Source organism: Engystomops pustulosus, chromosome 1 (genome assembly GCF_040894005.1).
Source record: "Engystomops pustulosus chromosome 1, aEngPut4.maternal, whole genome shotgun sequence".
Lineage (NCBI taxonomy): Eukaryota > Metazoa > Chordata > Amphibia > Anura > Leptodactylidae > Engystomops > Engystomops pustulosus.
Genome location: NC_092411.1, coordinates 103,295,302 through 103,312,740, shown reverse-complemented (window position 1 = coordinate 103,312,740; position 17,439 = coordinate 103,295,302). Strand labels below are relative to the sequence as shown.

The window sequence follows — 17,439 nt, the reverse complement described above, 5'->3', positions numbered from 1 at the left end:
TTCTAGATCTCTGCTTGTTCTCCTGCTATAGGAAGCTTCTATGTTTTCTTCCAGTGATGGAAGGCAGGTGAACGAGCCGTTATTATCTGAGTAATCAGAGCGACAAGAAAATAACGGCTCGTGCACCTGCATGTCCATCACATACCATGGACAGATTTCTATCCACTGGAAGAAAACATAGTGGGTCATTTACTAAGGGCCCGATTCGCATTTTCCCGACGTGTTACCCGAATATTTCCGATTTGCGCAGATTTTCCCTGTATTGCCCCGGGATTTTTGGCGCACACAATAGGATTGTGGCGCATCGCCGCTGGCATGCACGCGACGGAAATCGGGGGCGTGGCCAAACGAAAACCCGACGGATTCGGAAAAACTGCTGCATTTAAAAAAAAAAAGTGTTGCGGGACATGCCTTTACCTTCACTAGGAATAGGCCGGTGAACTTCAGGGCATTCCTGAGGGCATCGGGGAACTTCAGCACCACAGCGCCGCCTGGTGGACGTCGGAGGAACTACCTTAGTGAATCCCGGGCGGACCCGAATCCACCGCAGAGAATGCACCAATGGATCGCGAATGGACCAGGTAAGTAAATCTGCCCCATAGACTCTTTCAGGACAGCAAGCAAAGATCTAGAAAACCATTAGGAAATTATACAGAAAGTATATTGGAAAATGGGATAACTTTTCATTACACAAAACATATCAATTACCTGACAATCCCTTTAAGTCATGATCCACGCATGATGTAATAACTGTTAATAACTGATATAGTAATTAAAACATAGCAAAATGATAATTGAGCTGTGCTCTAATATGCAACATAGGGGTTTACACTGAAGATCAAAACAATGCACAATTTCTTAAATGTAAAGGTCATTGTGTAGTCCTATGTGAATATATCCCAACATGAAGAAAGTTGCAGTATTTTAGCTTATTTCATAAATTGAATATACCCTAAAGCACAGAATAAAAATGCTAATGTGATAATTGTAAAAGAACACTGATCATAAATAGAGAACAATTTCTCATACCTGCAAGTTATTGGTGTTAATATGGCACCTGGTGCTAATTTACTTAACTGGTAGCCTAACTTTGCAGTTTTCACTGACTTTGCAAAAATGTTGTGCCATTGCAAAGTAATTAAAACCATCAGGTTGTACAGATGGAGGTCAAAGGGGTGACCCTATCAGCCATAGCATGAACAAGTCTGTGATTTCTATATTATAATTTCTATATTGCATCTTTACAACTTCACAAACTTATTCAAGTCCCCCAAGAAAGCTGGGGACTTCTCAAAAGAGAAAATGCAAGAGAGGACAAGATAATGAGAATCTCCATGGGTAATTGTTTCAACACTGCAGCTGGAGTTGCTCTCCAATTCAACACTGAACAGGGTAAGTAACTGTCTCATCACACAGTGGGGCACATTTACTTACCCGGTCCGGAGGATTTCCCGAAAGTGCATTATCCCACACAATGCACTGTACCGCGATTCAATAAGATTGTGCGCCCGATTTCTTGAATGTGTCTCTTCCCCGCTCAGGTCCGCCGGAGTTCATCATCTTCCTCCCGGTGTATGTAAGTGCATTGTGTGCAACACAATTTTAAAGTTAAATCCCACGGTTTGTTCAAATCAGTTGGATCATCTGACGGTCCGCCCCCCGATTTGTGTCCCATGAAAGCCGGTGCCGCTGCGCCAAAATCCCCTTCTATATGCCTGTACCAGCGCCGCAAATCCGAAAATGCCGGAATATCCGACTAAAGTGCGGCCCACGGGACCCGTAGTAAATAAACCTCAGTGTCTCAATGTTTAATCCCACTCTGCAGTGATTAAAACTCTTATTAGCAGAAATAATCAAATGGGCTATACTCAGCTTTTGCTGAGGTGCATGTTGTTTGGACAGAAAAAAAGTGATTCACAGTTCATTTTAGTTATGAAAGAAATTTTAATTTAACTGGGTCTGATGGGAAACATTATTTCCACTGAGGATAGAATTAAGCAATAGGAGCTCATTTACTAAGGGTCGCGCAGCGCACTTTTGTCGGACTGTACACCTTTTTCGGGGCTAAAATGGCTTGAACATGTATTTAAGAAGTGTGTGCGCTTGGATTGTGGTGCATGGGACCCTTTTTGTGGGGCGTGCTGTGGGACGGTCTGACTGATTTGGACTGAGCGCCATATTTAACTTTCAACTTGTGTCGCACGCCCTATGTTTAACATGCACCACAAAAAAGATGGTGAACTCTGCCGGACCTGAGCGGGGAAGCGATACATTCATGATTTCAGGCACATGATCTTAGTGAATTGCTGCATGCTGCATTATACACGGACAATGCACTCAGTGAACTCCAGTGACCTTTTCAGTAAATGTGCCCAATAGTGTGTAAAGAAGTCAGTGAAAGGTGGTGGAGGAAGTAGAGTGCATGCAAGTGGTATCAGAACCTTCTTCAACAACACATGGTTCCCTTCTTGCGTTCTTCACTTAATCAGCCAGCAATTTTCATGCAGGATAATGTCCCCGTCACACAGCAAAACGGGTAAATCAATTCCTTGAAACATAAAGCTTTGAAACAATGAAATGGCAGCTCAGAGTCCTGATCTAAACCTATTCGAAAACCTCTGAAAAATCTTAGGTGACAAAGTTTAGGCCATGAAACCCACAACAGTCATAGAACTGTGGAAGAGACTGGAAGAAGAGTGGACCAAAAATCACACGAGAGCAGTGTAAGAGACTAGTGATGTCCTATGGCTGCAGATGTGCTGAAGTCATTCAAAGCAAAGACCTGTGCACTTGCTACTGACTGGAGACTGTTGAAACCTTCAGAAAGTTATAACCTTTCCCTGTGCTTCAGTTATTGCTCTTCTCATCACTTTTTTTTGCAAAGTGAAGGTTTTTATGTTGATATACTTTGGTTATTTTGTAAAACATTGTTCTAGTGGCATTATGTACCCCTTACAAAAAATCCTTCAAATAGAGATTACATTATTTCTGAAAAAATCAAATCATCATACATTGTTCTCTAATCTTGACGTCCAGTGTATATAGAAAATGCTCCCACCATTACTGACAGTAAAAGATGCATATAAGAGAATAATGTATGGTGTACACAAGCAGATTATTGATGTGCTTCAGACTAGTGATCCAAACCCTTGTATTCAGGTAAAATCAAGACTTTGCACAATGTTCGTGATGCTATTTTATTTTGGCAAAACTCATATAAACATTGTGTCACAGTTGACTTTTCGTCCGATGGGCCGTCATCAATAAACAAGGCTGAATAAAGTAAGTTTATATGAAGTTCAGAGATGGGTATCATGCGGCTTCTCTCTTACAGTATGCACATATACTATAGTAGTGCGGCCACACAATACATACTACATATACACATACCTTATATAGTGTGTTTCTGTTTGATGAAGGCCCATTGACCAAAATGTGACACACTGTTCATTTATGCTGTTCAAATTATGTCAAAATAAAATAGCATCACAAATGTGCTCAGTCTCTGCCTAAGTAAATTATGCATAAAGAGGGAATTCCATGAAATTATGCATAAAGAGGGAATTCCATGAAATTATGCATAAAGAGGGAGTTCCATGACAAATGAGTAACATGGTAGCAACAAGTTTATTGTGGCATTTAGGTACTTGTTACAGCTACCCGTAAAGCTTAGAAAACTCTTTTGATGTGGCCCTTTTACGCATCATTGGTCAGACCAAAAACCATCATGCTACATGTACCTTGTGTACCTTGTTCACTGTATTTGTATTCCTCATAAAATTCTTCCGTGGACATATTGATCGATGTTACCAGTTCAGGTTTAAATAATAATAATTTATTCAAATATTTCCAGGTGAAGTAACAGAGGAACATAATATATTATGGGGCAAATTTATCAAAATTATCTAAAAGTATGATGGACAGTCTTTTACACCACCAGTATAAGTGCCTTATACTGAATGATAAACCTGGTGTGGTTTAGGACTATTTACTCAAAATTTTCACCTCCTATTTTTTGTCTAAGTTTATTCCTAAAAATGTGCCTACATTTTATTGCATTTTCATAATTTATTACGCATCAGTATTTTATTAGAACATTCCACTTACTAGTCTTGCGAGTGTTTAAAAACTGTCTAGAACGCTTGATAAATGTGACACATGAACACAATGAGACACATTTACTTACCCAGTCCCTCGGAGTTCCCGGTCTGACGATCCCGCGCTCAGTGCCAATCAGTCGGATCGTCCAACGCCCCCCCCCCCCATTTTTTCTGTCACATAAAAGCCAGGGCCGCTGTGCCAAAATCCATCGCGTGGGACACAATCCCCTGCTAAATCCCAACGGCTCAAATCCCAAAAACCATGAACAGTCCGATGGAAATGCCATCCGTGGACCCTTAGTAAATAGGCCCCATTGTGTAAACGGCCCCATTGTGTAAACAGCCCCATTGTGTAAACAGCTCTGATGTTGACATCAGAGCTGTGCGTCGCACGGAGCTGCCGCCGCTGCGGCTGCCGGGTGGATCGCACAGAAGACCTGAGGGGGCCGCCGGAAAGGTGAGTTTAGATTTATTTATTTTTTTAATCAACTATCTCTATCACGGGGAAGGGGGGGCAGCTATTTACTGGGGCAGGGGCTGCCGGCTATCTACTGGGGCAGGAGCCGCTGGCAGGCTGTATACTGGGGAAGGGGGCTGGCAGGCTGTATACTGGGGCAGGGGGCTGGCAGGCTGTATACTGGGGCAGGGGGCTGGCAGACTGTATACTGGGGCAAGGGGCTGGCAGGCTATATACTGGGGCAAGGGGCTGGCAGGCTATATACTGGGACAGGGGGCTGGCAAGCTGTATACTGGTGCAAGGGGCTGGCAGGCTGTATACTGGGGCAGGGGGCTGGCAAGCTGTATACTGGGGCAAGGGGCTGGCAGGCTAAATACTGGGGAGGCTGTGACCAATGCATTTTCCACCCTCGGCTTATACTCGAGTCAATAGGTTTTCCCAGTTTTTTGAGGTAAAATTAGGTGCCTCGGCTTATACTTGGGTCGGCTTATACTCGAGTATATACGGTAATTTTAATTATGGAGCAACATATACAATAAAAGTATTAATATATGTACATATATATTCACATTATATAATACATAATATTATTATATAATGTAATTAAGGCTTGTAGAATATTATTTGAGGGACTGTGTATGCACTAAAATGGAGTCTCTCTATATATCATATGATTCAGGGCACTGTATAGAATACAATTAATATGAGAAGTCGCTGTGTTTAAAGCAATTCAAGGGGCAAGTATGATATATATTACATTTAGAGGTGGAATTGTATATAGTTTTTTTTATCAAATCAGTTGAGCTGAAGGGCTCTTGGGGCGTTCCCACAGCCCCTCCGTGCTGTAACTTCCCAGGCTGTTACATTGTTCAGGAGCATGTCTCCCCTCCTCCTTGTTCCCTCAGCACTTCCCTCCTCCTCTGCCTATTGTAATCTCATGCAGTGGGAGGGGGGAAGTGTGCCCTGCACACTTTAACAGCATGTGAAGCTACAGCACAGAGGGGTCTGTTAACACTCCAAGAGCCCTTCTGGCTTATTAGCATCATTTTAAAGGGCACCTACCACCACAAATCTACCTATAAAGGTAGATCGGGTGGTAGGTGAATCAATGGGACGTGAGGAGAGCCCTTTTAAGGGCTAATCCTCACGTCCCCGCACTGTTTTATAAACTTTTATTACCCTAATATGTTAATTTACTTATGCGGCTACTGGGGCGTGGAGTAGCCGCATCTGAGGTTACACGAGGCGGCTACTCCACGCCCCGGTAGCCACATTACCTCTCCTACTCACCATGTTCGGCGCGCAGCTGCTCGTAGCTGCGCGCCCTCGTCCGCCGATCCTGCCGTCTGCGCATGCGCAGAACAGCAGGCCCGCGCCTGCGCGGTCACTGCTCTGAAGCCGGGGCTGCGCAGGCGCGGGCCTGCTGTTCTGCGCATGCGCAGGCGGCAGGATCGGCGGACGAGGGCGCGCAGCTACGAGCAGCTGCGCGCCGAACATGGTGAGTAGGAGGGGTAATGTGGCTACCGTGGCGTGGAGTAGCCGCCTCGTGTAACCTCAGATGCGGCTACTCCACACCCCAGTAGCCGCATAAGTAAATTAACATATTAGGGTAATAAAAGTTTATAAAACAGTGCGGGGACGTGAGGATTAGCCCTTAAAAGGGCTCTCCTCACGTCCCATTGATTCACCTACCACCCGATCTACCTTTATAGGTAGATTTGTGGTGGTAGGTTTCCTTTAAATGTTGATTTTAGAAGGAAAGAGGCCATGAATAACATGCTTAATTTTGATGGTAGAATTCCTTTAAAATTCTAATCCTACTATCTCCCATCTGCCTTTAAGTAAGAGTCAGAACACAACCATATTAGATAGTTGGCATGGAATAAGGAAATGTGTATAGCCTATATAGGCTCTATGATGCAGAACCTTCACAAAAGCTCTAATTATCACCCAATCAGCCAACAAATAAGCAAATACTTGTTACACGCATATCCTTTGCCTGTGGGTTTAGTTTGCTTATATTCTCCCTAAAGTTTGAGATATCAAGAGGTGCCAGGAAAATGTTTTTCTTCAATTCATTTTGTATGTTACTAGATGGATACAAACACACACACACACGTACATACAGAAATTGGAGTACATTCAACAAGTAAAGGAGAGACACAACTATCGAGGTGTGCTAAGAACAATGTGAGCTCAAAGTTATCAAGACTTGCCTGAGTGGTGAGTGTAAACTTTGCAATTCTCTGTTTAAAGAAGAAGAAGCTATTGCATACAAAGTACATTATAGGCATGAATGTGTAAAGAAGATATTCTAAACATTCAGTGAGGGTTGCATTTTGCAGACACTCTTTATTTGGGTTATGTTTACATTGTATGTACAGTAGTTTCATAAGATAGCTTCTAGGAACAGATTCACTCTTCATCATGGAGTTTTTGCTGTGGAGAAAGAATGAAGAATATTTACTATATTATTAGACAATGATGAAATGTATATATTTTAAAGTGAATCTATTACCAGCAATGTAATTTTTAGCTGGTGACAGGTTTTAATAACCTATATTCTGAATGCTGGCACTACTTTAACCCCTTTGTGGCGCAGGCTTTTCTTTGGTTCATTTTTCTCTTCCGACCTTCAAAAATCTATAACTTTGTGAGGGCTTATTTTCTGTGTAACAAATTGTACTTCTCAGTATTTATTATTTCATTTCATGTACTGGGAAGCTGAAAAAAAACTAAAATCTGGGGAAATTGGCAAAAAAAAAAATGCATTCGGTCACCTCAGTTATTACAGCTTTCACTTTGGGCTCCAAATGATATGTCTTCTTTATTCTTTGGTTCAGTGCAATCACAGTGATACTAAATTTATATAGGTTTAATTTTGTTTTAAAGACCCGAGGCTGATCGACCCAAGGCTGAAAGACCCGATGCTGATCGTCGCTCCACAATGGAGTCCCAGGGAGTTACAATCAAAAACACGATGGCACATACCACCGTATTTTGACTGGTGTCGTCGGCAAACCATTAGTGAACACTTGCGATGGGGGGGGGGGGGGGGGGTTAGCAGTGGGTGTTTGCTGCAATGTGTCACAGTCTCCACACCATCCTCCTCCCCTGTCTGCTCAATGAACATGACAGGAAAAAGGGAGGGGCAGAGAGAGCTGGATGAGTGTAGAGGATAGGTAGAATGCTGCCACCCGCTGCTGGCAGAAAGTCAGACAACAAGAAATAAAGGCTTTGGGACAAGTCACCATGCAAAAATTACATTCTTGGTGAGAGGTTTGCTTTAAAGGACATCTACCGCCAGGATGAAAGACTGTATGCAAATATGCCTCAGGGGCTCCAGGCCCCATTAACAACTATGGAACCTGGAGCGCCTCAGGCTAATTTGCATACAGTCCTTCATCCTGGTGGAAGATGCCCTTTTATTCATTATTTAAATAATTTAGCATATTGCAAACTCCAAGCTACTCTATCACTACTATGGATTTCTGTGGTCCTAAAATGATACTTTGCAAGGACTTTCCTTTGCTTGCTTACATTTTACTTTATGAATACATAATAGATGTTCTGTTACTCTCTTACACTAAAACTGATGAATTACTTCATTTGGTCAACAAAGGGATGCGTGCCTTTGTTTATAGAGTGATGAAACACCACTGGTCGTAGCATATATAGGAAGCAATAGTAGCTGGGGAATCAGGCGCATTGTAATCAGTGCAATAAGTTTTAACATAACAGAATCGTGTTGTTTTAATTAGTTTGAGTCATTATTTCGAACTTACTAATGTGATGCTAAAAAGTGCATGAAAACTGAGAACACTGACCTTGCCACCCACATCTCTGCTCTTGGCTCTCAACTTGTTGACTTGCGACTCTGCAATATCTGCACGTTCCTCTGCTTCATCAAGCTCATGCTGCACTTTACGGAATTTGGCCAAGTTTGTGTTGGCTTGTTCTTCCTATTAGTAAATTCAAAGAAAATTTGGTTATAATAAGCAAAAGTACAAAAAAGACAGGATCTGATGGGTAATGTAATTTACTTACAGCTTCTTCTGCCTGTCTCTTATAAGCTTTCACTTTAAGTTGTAGCTTATCTACAAGGTCCTGCAAGCGAGCCATGTTCTTTTTGTCCTCTTCGGTCTACAGAGGAAAAGGATAGATATACATAAGCCCATACGACTGTAATTATTTACCTTTTACATGAACTCAACACAAGTTTGCTTACTCAAGAACCCTTCATCTTTATGCCGTACCTGGTAAGTGAGTTCTTTAATGCGTCTCTCATACTTCCTCACACCCTTCACTGATTCAGCATTGCGCTTCTGCTCAGCTTCCAGCTCATTGTCCAGTTCCCGGACTCGGGCCTCCAGCTTCTGCAGTTGCTTCTTACCACCTTTCATGGCAATCTGCTCAGCCTCATCAAGACGCTGCTGAAGATCCTTAATCGTTTGCTCCATATTTTTCTTCATTCTCTCCAAATGAGCACTGGTGTCTTGCTCCTTCTTTAATTCCTCTGCCATCATGGCAGCCTGTCATGGGAAGAACATGTAAAAAGTACATTATATCTAAATCTATTTCATTTTAGCTTACGGATGGCAAAGAGCTGAATACTTTGAATTTCTGGTTTACAAGATACATACATCAGTAATAGCTTTTTTGGCCTTTTCTTCTGCATTGCGACATTCCTGAACTGCCTCTTCCACCTCTGACTGCAGTTGGGAAATATCAGATTCCATTTTCTTTTTCTGATTGATCAGGCTTGTGTTCTGTGTGGTACAAATTTGATGAAGTTAATAAATAAAAATGCAGAAATGTAGCAGGTTAATTCTGTTAAAAAGGGGTCTGGGAAACAAAACTTTGGGGTATGATTATTTGAGGAGTTTGGAGTTATATCAAAAATGGACCTGAGAATGCAGAAGTTGGACTCTCTCACTGGTTTCTATCAGCTCTTGCTCGGCAAGCTTGCGCCCCCGCTCTGTCTGCTCCACCAGGGACCGTAATTCCTCAAGTTCAGCTTGGAGCAGCATGTTTCTCCTTTCCACAATTGCAATATTTTCTTTTAAGTCTTCACTAGCTCTCAAGGAATCATCTAACTGAATTTGAGTGTCCTATGAAAAGTAATATGCGTTTGTTAAGAATACATTCTAAGATCTGATAACATTTTGCCCCACATGAGCATGCATAAATCTCAACATGATAACTTACTTTAAGACTGCTTTGTGCCACCTTCAAATGTTTGTGGGCCTCAGCTGCAGCACGATTTGCCTGACTAAGCTGAATCTCCATTTCATTGAGGTCTCCTTCCATTTTCTTTTTAATCCTGAGGGCCTCATTACGACTCCTAGTCTCTGCTTCTAGTGAGGTTTGAAGTGACTCTACTAATCGCTGGTGGTTCCTCTTGATTTGTTCCATTTCTTCATCCTTCTCTGACAATTTACGTTCAATCTCAGACTTAACCTGAGTGAACTCAAGTTGGGTGCGCAAAATCTTCCCTTCTTCATGCTCCAAAGAGGCCTAAAAATAAAAACCTGACTTTACTAGGCTATAATCATGAAAAATGACGATTACATCTCAATGTCTGAAAGAACTTTGCTCAAATACTGCACTGCCATGTTCTTACCTCTGCTTCTTCCAAAGCAGACTGGATTTCCATCTTTTCCTGCTCTAGTTGTTTTCTAACTTTTTCGAGTTCATGTATGCTTTTTCCACTCTCTCCAAGTTGCTCTGTTAGGTCTGAGATTTCCTCTATGAAAAAAAAATTACTTGAAGTAAATCCACACTTAAAACGTAAAAATTTTTACCCTATTTCCGTTGCCAGGATAACATTTCACAGTATTCTGCAGATATCCAGAGCTTGGGATTTTTTGGCATATAAAAGTTGCAAAAAGTTTTTTTTTTTACTTTTCATTTAATTTCATTTTATATTTTGTTCAGCTGGAAAAAATGTGTTAGAATTGCCAAAAAAATTGCAGATTCACCATATTGCTATGGGCTTTGTTTTTACATATTTTCCTGTATGGTCCAAACACCTCACCTTTATTCAGTGGGTCGGTACAAACACAGTGATGCCAATTTAATTAGGTCTAACTGGTTAACTGCCACTGCACCAACCTCGGTAGTGGTCGGCAGGTGTCAGCTATGTAAGACACCCACCGCATAAGGAACTGCTTAAAAAGCATACCTTGGAGGTTTTTGTTTTCCCTCTTTAAAGTCTCCAGATGCTCCAGGGATTCCTCATAGGCATTCTTTAACTTGAAGAGCTCAGTGCTTAGTGTACGGGCCTCTTTTTGAGAGGACTCTAGCTCAGCCTGTGATTCTTCAAATTTCTGTTTCCATTCTGCTAAGATCTGAATAATAAAGGTTTGTTACAAATGGACCATAAGACATAACCCATATCTGTTTTCATTATATACTAATAATGACCTTATCGAAATTCCTTTGCTTTTTGTCGAGAGCAGCAGATGCAGCATTTGACCTCTCCAGATCAACCATTAAATCCTCAATTTCATTCTGCAAACGGTGTTTAGTCTTCTCGAGAGATGAGCATTTTGCATTCACAGCCTCTACAGCCTCTTCTGCCTCCTGAAGCCGTTGTGCCAGTTTCTTCCTACCAGAAAATATGGATTGCAGTTTACATGTTTCCAGATTTTGAAGTCGAACCAGTGTCTAGCAGCCATGGATAAATGAGCAAACCTCACACATGCAAATACAAACATGCGTTTTTTCTAAATCGTTTTACCCACCTTAGTCGCCCAAAATGAAGTAGAGCCTTTGAACAAACAAGCTTTATGCTCGTCTTATACAGAAGCATGAAACATAATCCAAGCAAAAAGCTTCTCTGTTGAAAGGAAGCTGGGATGCATTCAGGCACTTGCCTTTGTTAGAGAAGCAGTGGATTACTAGAGCAATGAAGGGATGGAGCCAAGCAAATTTCAACAAAAAATAAAAAAAAACATCAACCAAACCAAAGAAACAAATATGATGCATGGCCTCAGATAAATACATTTAATATATGTTAATTCCATATAGAAAGCAAGGTAAATATTAAGGTGTTTAAAGAACCTCACTTACTTGGCCTCCTCTAGTTCCTCAGTCCTTTGAATGGCATCAGTCTCATATTTGTTTCTCCATTGGGCCACTTCAGAATTGGCTTTAGACAAAACTCTTTGCAACTCTGCTTTGGCTTCTTGTTCTTCTTCAAACTGCTCTCGAAGCAGATCACAGTCGTGGCGTGCAGACTGTAGAGCATGAGCTAGGGCGTTTTTAGCCTTTAGACAAAAAATAATATAAAACTACTTTACTAGATTGAAACGGTAAATGTGTTTTCATGTTACAAACTGAATTTGTCTACAACATCTATATATCCATGACACCTGTCATGGACAGTTTGCAACATTTATTACTTTACCTTAGATTCTTCCTCAAGTTGTCTCTTAAGGTCCTCCAACTGTTGAGTATAAGTTTGTTTTCCTCGCGTAAGTTGAGATACTAATGCTTCTTTCTCATCTAGTCTGCGGGACAACTCCCCATTTTCTGTTTGCAGCTTTGCCTTTTGTGAGACAAAGTCACTTAGTGATCTTTGAGTCTCTTCATATTTGGTGCGGTGTTCATTCATTTGGTCTTCTAAAGTACGGCACATCTTCTCTAAGTTAGCCTGTGCAGAGAAAATGGCGATGAATTAAAATAATGAAAACATAGTTCCTGATATCTTCAGTCAGCGCAAATACACATGTACTACACTAAATATATTGTATTGTGATATAATTTAGCCTTCCATCCACATTTACATTCTAAATAGTATTAAAATAAAATTCCAAGCTCCACTTAAGAAATACATGTTTTAGCCAAATAAGTGAATATCAGTAAGGGCTCTAAAGAGAACACAATATATATATTGTAGAAGATTTAATCTCCCTTTCTCACCTTGGCCTTGACTACTTGTTCCATGTTGGATGCTACATCATCTAGCTCCAGTTTGAGTTCACTCTTCTCTTTTTCCAGTTTTTGTTTGACCCTCTGAAGGTTGTCAATCTGCTCGCTGAGTTCAGCCACAGAGTCGGCATGCTTCTTTCTTAGAGCTGCGGCAGTGGCCTCTGACTGCAGAGTGGACTCTTCTAGATCTCTTCTGAGTTTCAGGAACTCTGCTTCCCTCTTCTTGTTGAGTTCCAGTTGCACTGATGTGGCTCCTCCAGCCTCTTCCAAACGCTCACTGATTTCCTCTAACTCTCTGGAAAGATCAGAGCGAAGCTTTTCTACCTTAGCCCTTGCTGTTCTCTCTGCTTCCAATTCCTCCTCTAGCTCTTCAATCCGTGCCTTAAGTGAAGTAAAATACATGCATCAATTATGAGTTTATCACAATGAATGCAAATTCAGTTATTTTTTTTTTTAAAAGTGTGAAAACTGGTCAACCACAATGTATCTTAAAAGGCCCTAGTGTAACTTGGTAATGTGTATATTAAACCATTAAGCCAGTCAGTTGACAGGCAATATGATGATACTGGTAAAATATGTGTGTATACTTGTGTATACCTGGTGCTCTTTCAGTTTCTTTTGCAGTTGCATGCCAAGTAATTGCTCATCTTCAATTTTGCTGTTTTGCTGGCTTATCTCAAATTCTTTCCTGTAACAGGAATATAATAATAGAATGCATACAATGTAGGAAACATACAAAAGTCTATATTTAACTAAATGTTATTGATTAAGTGCATTCTACTGACTTCTTTAACTTCTCTTCCAGCTGTTGTTTGTCATTTTCAAGATCCATGACATTCTCTTGTGTCAATTTCAAATCACCTTCAAGTTTACGCTTGACTCTTTCTAGATCCATTCTTATTTTTTTCTCCTGCTCCAAGGATCCCTCAAGCTGTGACGAACAAGCGGTCAGCATTTAGATGAACACATCCAACTCTTTTGCTTTATACTAAATGCTCAGGTTAACAGATTTGTGTCACTTACATCATCAACCTGCTGCTCAAGCTTGGCTTTTGATTTGGTGAGAACATTGACTTTATCTTCTTCTGCTTGAAGGTCATCAAGGGTTTGCTGATGAGCCTCTTGGAGAGCCTTTTTCTCTTTGGTAAGTTTGGCAATAATGTCATCTAAACCTGCCATTTCTTCAGTCAGATTCTTTACCTACAATATCAAATATGTGTATCAAATAAAAGCTAATAGAAAAAGAGAAGCATGATTTCTTTTAATGTGGACCCAAAGAATGATCACCTTATTTTCTGTGGCATGCTTCTCCTTTTCCACTTTGGCTAAGGTGAGCTCTAAATCATCAATATCCTTTTTGAGCTCAGAACACTCATCCTCCAGCTTCCTCTTCTTAGCAGTCAGTTCTGCATTCATCTCCTCCTCATCTTCCAACCTTTCTGTTTGCTCTTTAAGTTTGGCTTCTAGCTGGATCTTGTTTTTGATTAGTTGGTCACATCTCTCCTCAGCATCATTTAAGTTATCTTGCTCCTATAATTTAATGTAGAAACAATATACCAGGTAATTTTATTTTGTACCTTGGAACAAAAATATTGTTTTATAATGTCATATTTCATATTTACCGCTTGAACTTGTAGCTGCAGATCATTTTTCTCTTGCAGCAAAGAGACCATCTTTTCCTCCAACTCCTTGCGCCTTGCATCAGATTTTTCAAGGGCTTCTTTCAACCTCAGGAATTCTTCCTTCATGTTTGCCATTTCCTTTTCTGTCTCTGCACTCTTCAGTAGAGGTTTGATCTTAAAATACAGCTTCATCCATGGCCAATTCTTTACTCCCATGAAAGCACGGATATTCCATTGAATTACCAGAAGAGCATCTCTGGGGAAAAACAATGCAAAGTACATTTAGAAAACCAGTAACACTATAATATAACTGCATCTCGTGTTCTACATTTAAAGAAATATAGAGCCATAAAGCCATTAATTTTGTCAAATTTACCTTCGCTCCAAAATCTTCTTAAATTCCCTTCTCATCAATAATCCCCGAGACTGTGCTTGAATTCGAGTAATAATTCGTGAGAGTCTTTCGTCTCTCATTTCCTCCAGCAGACCCAAAAGACCAGCTTTGAAGAATACCTAGGAGGGAATTTAATATCTAGTAGTTGATATTTGAATAAAATAAAAAAATAGCTATTATCTATGCTATCATCTTAGATCATGAACGGAATTGTAATGTTACTGTAGTATCACCTTTGTATGCCCAAACTTGTACTGAGTGTGATCAATCTCTAATGATCCAAGAAGTTTTTCTGCTCCTTTTCTGCTATCTATAAACTGCCCTTCAGGTATGGCTGCAGGATTCAAGATTCGGTAACTATGGAAAATAAAATGCTAAGTACAGGGTTCAATTATATTTGACATATAATGCAAATCTTATTAGGAATAACAACCTACCGCTGTCTGAAGTCACCATAAAGGATTCGGTTGGGGAATCCCTTTCTACAGATTCTGATGCCTTCCAGTACACCATTACAACGGAGCTGGTGCATTACCAATGGATTGTCCATCTCGCCTGACAGAAAAACACAATATGAGAATACAATGTAAGTGGATATAAGCGGTAGATTGTATGTAAAGTGGTATTCTGGGTTCTAAATGTTGGGTTGGTGAGAGACAACCTCTGGTATCCCCAATCATGAAAGGATCTGAGTAGCTCCAGTACATTTGTACTGTGCAGGCCACCATCCTGACATGTCCTGAAAAAGTGTTAGACGGTGGCCAGGCAAGTACTCATACTACATTACCTGGAGCCTTCCTTTCATTTGGGATGATGCAGCGCACAAAATGTGGGTGAGTGGTTTTCAGGTTGGCCATTAGTTTGTTAAGGTTTTCCTGTTGAAATACAAAATAATTTTCACCAAATCATATGGTCTTATAAAACACATATAAGCGACAAACTTAATATACATTAAATTTGTCACCATCATTAAAGTTCAAATAGTAACTTGACTTTGCTTTTATAGACATCTAGTTTAGACTCACCCTATGCAGAGCAGACACTGTCTGGAAAGAAGAACCCTTCTTCTTTGCTCCTTTTCCTTTGCCACCACTGTCTGTAGGAATAAAGGTTACTTGTACCATTGACCTTCACTTTTCAATAAACAAAATGAGATGAAATATTTGAAAGAGATCATACCTGAATCAGAACCAGCATAGTTGGCAAATAAATGTGCCAGCAGCTTGAGAGATGACTTCTGATAAAGCCCCACTACAGTCTCATTCAGGGGGTCCTTGTTCTTCTCCAGCCAGCCTGAAATGTTATAGTCCACAGTACCAGCGTAGTGGACCAGAGCAAAGTGAGCCTCAGGTTTCCCCTTGATGTTCCTTGGTTTCTGGAAGTTGTTGGATTTTCCCAAGTGGTTATCATACAGTTTTGCTTTAAAGGTCGTGTCAGAGGCTTTGGGAAACATGCACTCCTCTTCAAGGATGGACATGATACCCATAGGCTGTGAAAAGAGATTTCTGTCAGATATGCCTTGCAATTAATCTAAGTAGAAACTGGTCAAATGAATGCTTTCACGGCTACATTTCCACATGGTAATCTAGTCTTAGCATTGAGCTTCTCAGCTCCATTGATTAACTATTCTCACCTTCTCTATGAGATCAATGCAGGCTTGTAGGTCCATGCCAAAGTCTATAAACTCCCATTCAATGCCCTCCTTTTTGTACTCCTCCTGCTCCAGCACGAACATGTGGTGGTTGAAGAACTGCTGTAACTTCTCATTAGTGAAGTTAATGCAGAGCTGCTCAAAGCTGTTAAACTACATATAGAAACACATGGTGAATAAATGAAGGTCAATGAGAAACACATATCAGTTGCAAATATACAAATAAAATAAAGAAGTTCAAAATGTTAAAAGTTTCAAAATATTTCACTGAATAAAGAACATCTTATGCCAAATGGTGGCTAAATATTTTCTTACAAGTAATGTCCATATTCTGACCTCAGCAGTCATCTCTTAAAAGAGATGTAGGGCTCATTTTTAAAGAATAGATAATACATAGATACTGGAGTATAAGCCAAGTTTTTTTAGCACAATTTTTGGGCAGAAAAAGCACCACCCAGCTTATACTCGGGTATATAAAAAAATATACTCTGTGCTCACCTTTCCAACACCCCAAAGGTCCTCTTCTTGATCCCTCCCAACCTGGGGCTGACGCATTGGGGTAGATTTCCTTACCTGTCCCTGTGCGATCCCCGAGGTGTGTTCCCTGACTCCAATGCACAGTTGCCGTGATTCACTAAGATAGTGTGCCCTGTATCTGTCGCTTCCCCGATCAGGTCCGCCGGAGTTCACCTTCTTCTTCCCGGTACATGTAAGTGCTTGATCTTGCATCACAAATTCAAAGTTAAATCCTGCGGTTTGTCCGAATCCGTCGGACAGTCCAACATTTTGGCACATCGGCGCCGGCTTTCATGTGACAGAAATGGGGGTGGCCGCCCCCCCAATTTCTGTCTCATGAAAGCCGGCGCCGATGCGCTAAAATCCGATCGTGTGTGACACATTTCCCGGCGCGATCCCAGAAAAGTCGCAAACCCGACGAAAATGCGGCCACGGAACCTTTAGTAAATAAGCCCCAGGATCTGAGCACTGCCAGTGCACTGCCAGTGAGGACGGACCTGTCAATCTCGGCGGTACTGGATCAATTAGTGGACCTGCGGGGAGGGGTGGGGGAGTTGGGGCAGCGGAAAAGGTGAGTACAGAGTTTATGTGCTGAGCAGGGGGCTGGCTATATACAGGGCACTCGCTGGTAATATACAGGGAACTGGCTGGTTATATACTGGAGGTTGGCTGGCTATAAAAAGGGGACTGGCTGGCTATATACAGGTGTTGGCTGGCTATATATAGGGGACTGGCTGGCTTTATACAGGGGAAGATGGCTATAT

The 17,439-nt window shown here is 41.1% G+C and overlaps 1 protein-coding gene across 1 annotated transcript in view; it reads right to left on the bottom strand.

Annotated features, from left to right (window-relative positions):
- Nucleotides 1–6,883: 6,883 nt before the first annotated feature.
- The window catches only part of LOC140118565 (uncharacterized), a 65,151-nt gene continuing 54,595 nt past the window's right edge, over nucleotides 6,884–17,439 (bottom strand). Inside the window, exons 52-76 of the mRNA XM_072136689.1 lie at nucleotides 16,142–16,312; nucleotides 15,688–15,997; nucleotides 15,534–15,604; nucleotides 15,296–15,383; nucleotides 14,946–15,063; nucleotides 14,742–14,865; nucleotides 14,491–14,627; nucleotides 14,115–14,370; nucleotides 13,780–14,022; nucleotides 13,516–13,692; nucleotides 13,278–13,423; nucleotides 13,090–13,180; nucleotides 12,484–12,873; nucleotides 11,969–12,214; nucleotides 11,632–11,828; nucleotides 10,984–11,167; nucleotides 10,742–10,907; nucleotides 10,181–10,305; nucleotides 9,766–10,074; nucleotides 9,465–9,668; nucleotides 9,201–9,326; nucleotides 8,814–9,089; nucleotides 8,605–8,700; nucleotides 8,385–8,519; nucleotides 6,884–6,996 (exon numbers count right to left, since the gene is read on the bottom strand). Of these exons, the coding sequence (XP_071992790.1) occupies nucleotides 6,973–6,996; nucleotides 8,385–8,519; nucleotides 8,605–8,700; nucleotides 8,814–9,089; nucleotides 9,201–9,326; nucleotides 9,465–9,668; nucleotides 9,766–10,074; nucleotides 10,181–10,305; nucleotides 10,742–10,907; nucleotides 10,984–11,167; nucleotides 11,632–11,828; nucleotides 11,969–12,214; nucleotides 12,484–12,873; nucleotides 13,090–13,180; nucleotides 13,278–13,423; nucleotides 13,516–13,692; nucleotides 13,780–14,022; nucleotides 14,115–14,370; nucleotides 14,491–14,627; nucleotides 14,742–14,865; nucleotides 14,946–15,063; nucleotides 15,296–15,383; nucleotides 15,534–15,604; nucleotides 15,688–15,997; nucleotides 16,142–16,312 (4,410 nt within the window). The 3' untranslated portion in view covers nucleotides 6,884–6,972. The remainder of the gene's footprint in view (nucleotides 6,997–8,384; nucleotides 8,520–8,604; nucleotides 8,701–8,813; nucleotides 9,090–9,200; nucleotides 9,327–9,464; nucleotides 9,669–9,765; nucleotides 10,075–10,180; nucleotides 10,306–10,741; nucleotides 10,908–10,983; nucleotides 11,168–11,631; nucleotides 11,829–11,968; nucleotides 12,215–12,483; nucleotides 12,874–13,089; nucleotides 13,181–13,277; nucleotides 13,424–13,515; nucleotides 13,693–13,779; nucleotides 14,023–14,114; nucleotides 14,371–14,490; nucleotides 14,628–14,741; nucleotides 14,866–14,945; nucleotides 15,064–15,295; nucleotides 15,384–15,533; nucleotides 15,605–15,687; nucleotides 15,998–16,141; nucleotides 16,313–17,439) is intronic.